A 4,963-nucleotide genomic window follows, 5' to 3' on the forward strand; every position below is an offset into this window, starting at 1 on the left:
TTGTATTTCAAGTCCCTAATCCATCAGAATGTTCCCGGGACTACGTTGAATAAATGCCTGGTGACTTGGCAACAGGGATAAAACTCTACAGAGGCTTCCTTACCTGATCCTTGTACAAGCTGTCACAGACTCAAAGTAAAATGTTCACTGACTGATTCAGTACATAGTGTAACGAAAGTAAATTTTAAATTTGTTTCTTCCTTGTCTAGCAGTAGACAACTAATGAACCCAATAATCAGGCAAAAATCTGTTAGAAATGTTTAGAAATGGAAATTAACCTTAGGGATAATTTAATTCATTTCCTTTACCCTTCAATGGAAAAATGACCTCCTCTTACAAGAATAGCTCCTAGTTCTTCCACTCATAGTCTGGAATGTGTATTCCCAGAAGAAATGAGATTTTAAAAAATACGCAGGAAGGCTACAGTACTCAGACCATCATTGAGCTCATAAGAACTTCACTTAGAGGAAGTCTCCTGTGATTTCAGTTAGATTTTGAAGAGGGCATCCCACCTAGACGGCTATCCATTCATGACAGTCTTATTCCATGACTGCTCCAAGCCTTTTAGGGTATTTAACAATGGTAAGCTGTAACTATTTATTGTTCTCTGTATTTGGTGCCTCTCTCTGGAGAAAGTATTATACGTTCCTGTCCTACTGAATACAGACTGGATATGTGACCTCCTTATAGCCAGAAAAATCTAAGTAGCCAAACAAATGTTGAAAATTGTAGCATATCATGATTTCCTTTCTTTCAGCCATGAGTTCCACATTATTTCACAAAGTCAGATGTTTCACCAACAGGGATGGATTGACTGGTTGATTGACTGATTGATTTTTATACCAGGGATCAAGCTTGGGACCTTGCGCTTGAGAGGCAGGTAGTAGAACTACTGAGCCCCAGCTCCCCAAATGGGATTTCTGATTGACAGTATTTTGTTGGAGCACAGCTACAGTTAACTCTGGATGGTATGGGGCATGAATGAATATAGCTTTGTTTTTTGGGGGTTTTTTTGTTTTATTTTGGTACTGGGGATTGAATTTGGGTCCTTGTGCTTGTAAGGCAGGCCACCGAACCGCTGAGCTAAATCCCTGGCCCTATAGCTTTGTTTTTGTAAGCCTTTGAGTTTTTTTTTTTTTTTTTTGTACCAGGGATCAAACTTGGGTCCTTGTGCTTGTGAGGCAGGCGGCAGAACCACTGAGCTAAATCCCCAGCCCCTTGTAATCCTTTAAGTTTTGAAGGTCATTGTTACCATAGACAACTTAGTTGTTCCTGACTGAAACTTAGCTGTTCCTCTTTTTCAAATAAGCCAAAAGTTTCTACAAAGTAGTTCAGGTGACACCAATAAAATGGTGACTTGAGAATAATTATACATTACACCTGAAAGACAGTAACACTATTAGGCTGATCCATGAAATAAAGGCTGACTTACAGAAAAGTAATAAACTGAGTATCAAGGCAGTTTCTGACTCAACTTTTATTATCTTACATAACTCATAAATTAAACCTAATTCTTGCTATATTACTATATGATACAATCATTAAGGTTAACCTGAGGGTGTATGAGGTTTCTACAGTCTCATTTAATTCAAAGTCCAAGTTGACAACCACAGTTTGAGGCATTTTTATGACTGATAAAGGAGTATAATATAATACTGGGTATGAATAACAAACTAAACAAGTCACAGACTTCTGGGATGAACAAAAAGCCAACAATAATGAAATACTTTAGGGGCCAGGGATTTAACTCAGTGGTTTGCCGGCCTCACAATTGTAAGGACCCAGGTTCCATCCCTGGTACCAAAAAAAAAAAAAAAAAAAAAAATTTAAAAAGATCTTTAAGATTTTATTTATTTATCTATTTATTTTGTGGTACCAGGGATTGAACTTGGGTCCTTGCGCTTGCAAGGCAGGCCACCGAACCGCTGAGCTAAATCCCCAGCTTTAAGATTTTAATTGATAGTCAAACTTACAGAAGCAAAAAGAGATGGTTACCAGGGGACTGAAAGGTGAAAGGAAGGAGATTAGGGAGATGTGTTTAAAGGGTACAAATTTCAGTTAGGAAGGAAGAGTGAGTTCAGATGATCTATTGTCCAATATGGTAACTATAGTTAATGACAATGTATTATATCCCTGAAAATTTCTAAGACAGCAGATATTAAGTGTTCTCATGACAAACACACACAAAATAAGTATGTGAGGTAATGGATATGTTGATAGCCTGATTTAGGCATCCCAAAAGGTAAACATATATTAAAACATCTATTTTGTATGCCATAAATATATACTTTGTCAATTTAAAATAAATTACTAGTATGTTAACTTTATTAAGTTGGGTTGAAAGCTTTTCAATAGTCCAGGAAATACTTCAAGGTGCCCCCAAGTTTCCACAGAGATTCATGAGGACGTTTTGTCCTAAGGAGTTTCTGTTGAGAACATCCCCCACTCACAACCCCCACCCTAGCCGTCTACCTGGTAAACTCGCCTTCCACTGGGTGATGAAATTAAAGTAACAGACTGTCGATCAACTAGATCCAAGGCCTGGATGGCTGATGAGCCAAAGACAAACTTCAGCCTGGAAAATAGAAGGGCTCTGAATTAAAAGGGCTGATCTGTCACTTCAGAAACTACACCCAAAGGATCACCATCCTCAGCAATTTTTTTCACAGTGTCGTGCATTGAACTCAGAGCTTCATGTATGCCAGACAAGTGCTCTCTATTGAGCTATATACCCCATCTCCTTAGCATCTTTAACTTGGAATAAATGAAAATATGGGAAAACCTATGGACTCATTTATGTCCCAGTACTCATTTCAGATGTTCTTGCTTTTGTAAATAAAAGGAGTAAACTATTACGGATAAAGAATCCCTCTTTACACTTTTTCGTAGTTTCTTATATTTCTTCCCAGCTTCCTTTCATCTCTTTGGCAATCACATTCATTTTTTTTTCTTCTTTACCTCCCTTCCTTCCTTCTTTTGGTTAGCAATTGAACATAGGCCCTCACACATGCTAAGCATCTGCTCTACCACTGAGCTCCATCTCTAGCCCCAATTATATATATTTGTTTCTTTCCTGTTAATGTTATGTATTTCATTATATAGAGGATATATGTGCACATGTATTTATAGGTATCTACATATATGTATGAATATGCATATGAGTTTGTTCTATAAATCTTAAAATATAACAGGCATATTACTTCATTTTCCTATGAACTAGTCTCATACAACATTTTTGGGGAATTGGAAAGACTGCTTTTGAGTTTTTAATAGTAAACAAGACAATATAATCAACAAAGAAAAAGAAAACTTGGTTAAAACTTTATCAGAGGTAATAACAGTTAACATTAAAATTCTTTTAAACCTGCTTCATTTACTTTGTGACCTACTGAGAACATCTTTTGACTGCATTAGATGTTTTTCTGTTATATCACTCTTAATGGCAACAAAGATTTTTACCGGAAAGCTTGATCGCTTTTATTCTCCCAAATTATTTTGGATATGTTATTTCCAGGTTGTTTTGTTTTGCTGCTACCATAAATCATAGTAGAAGAATGTGCTTAGTGTAAAATCTTTATGAACATATATGATTACTTCCTTGGAATACATTCTTATGAGTGGGTCAAATAATATGTATGTTTTATGGCCAGGCACGGTAGTGCATGCCTGTAACAGCAGCCTGAGGCAGGAGGACAGCCACAAGTTCAAGGCCGGGCTGGGCTACATAGTAAGTTCAAGGGCAGCCTGAACTGCACAGTGAGAGCCTGTCTTTAAAAAAAAACAAACAAAGAATATGTATGTTTTAAAGCTTTTTTTGTTGCCAAGTTAATTTTCTTTCTTTCTTTCTTTTTTGGTACCAGGATTGAACTTGGGTCCTTGTACTTGCAAGGCAGGCGGCAGAACCACTGAGCCAAATCCTGACCCTGCCAAGTTAACTTTAATTTACCTTCCTACCAAGAAGGTATCATTTTCCTCTTTCACTATATTCCTGCAAACATTTTTGCTGTGGCTGCCAGTTTCATAGATGAAAAGTTATCCCAATTTGTATTTTTAATGGTCACTAGTAAGATTTATCATTTTTTCCAAAGTTTTTGACTACTTGCATTTTCTTTGCTTTTAAAATAGGGATTTGCCTAAACTACACAGTGAGACCCTGACTCAAAACAAATAAAACAAAAAAATAGTGATTTATTTTTCTTTAATATATAATCCTTATAGAAAAATGCAATTAAGTGTCATTTCTAGGTAGCTTTCACTTTTTTATTGCCATTGAAAATATAATTATATTTTCTGATTTTGTGGAATAGAATGATCTTTGATTTTGGTGTTTTTATTGATTATACTGCTTTTAAACTAGTTATATCATCTACAAATAGGTAATAATTGTCTTTCTTCAAAAATAGCTGTACTTCTATTTTTTCTGTATGTTACTATAATAGTTACAATTTCTACAATAGTGTTAAACAAGACCAGCAAATAGGACAATATGCTAATAACTATACTGTTCAATATGATGTGGCCATTCATGAGAGATTTTTAATAACCATGTTAAGAAACCGTTCTTAGTTTAATAAGACTATTTTTAAAAACCAAGAGTTGAAAATCAAACACAACAAGGTATGTACTTACGATAATAGATGTTCATCAGGAACTGTAAAATGAGAATGGAAAAAAGGTTAACCATGTTAAATTAGTGACCACAGACATCATAACCTTAAAAAAATTATAACCAAAAAGATTTCTGTGTAAGATGGTTAACTTGACCTATACATCAATTTTCTTCCTTCCTCAAATCTCACTAAAACAATAGTAAAAGGATTAAAAAAAAAGTATGAGACATGGTTGGTGGCATATGCCTGCAATTCCAGCACTCTGGAATGGCTTAGGCAGGATGATCACAAATTCAAATGGGAGAGAGAGAGAGAGAGAGAGAGAGAGAGAGAGAGAGAGGGGGGGGGGGGGG

At 35.8% G+C, this 4,963-nt stretch overlaps 1 protein-coding gene across 2 annotated transcripts in view; it reads right to left on the reverse strand.

The window, feature by feature from the left end:
• Zswim7 (zinc finger SWIM-type containing 7) overlaps nucleotides 1-4,963 on the reverse strand; it is a 14,811-nt gene that overhangs the window by 5,650 nt on the left and 4,198 nt on the right. For both annotated transcript variants that reach the window (XM_010611464.2, XM_010611457.3), the window contains exons 2-3: nucleotides 4,630-4,651; nucleotides 2,473-2,575 (exon numbers count right to left, since the gene is read on the reverse strand). In XM_010611464.2, coding sequence (XP_010609766.2) covers nucleotides 2,473-2,575; nucleotides 4,630-4,651 — 125 coding nt within the window. The remainder of the gene's footprint in view (nucleotides 1-2,472; nucleotides 2,576-4,629; nucleotides 4,652-4,963) is intronic.

Source organism: Fukomys damarensis, unplaced genomic scaffold (genome assembly GCF_012274545.1).
Source record: "Fukomys damarensis isolate Sample0158 unplaced genomic scaffold, DMR_v1.0_HiC HiC_scaffold_13, whole genome shotgun sequence".
Taxonomy (NCBI): Eukaryota; Metazoa; Chordata; class Mammalia; order Rodentia; family Bathyergidae; genus Fukomys; species Fukomys damarensis.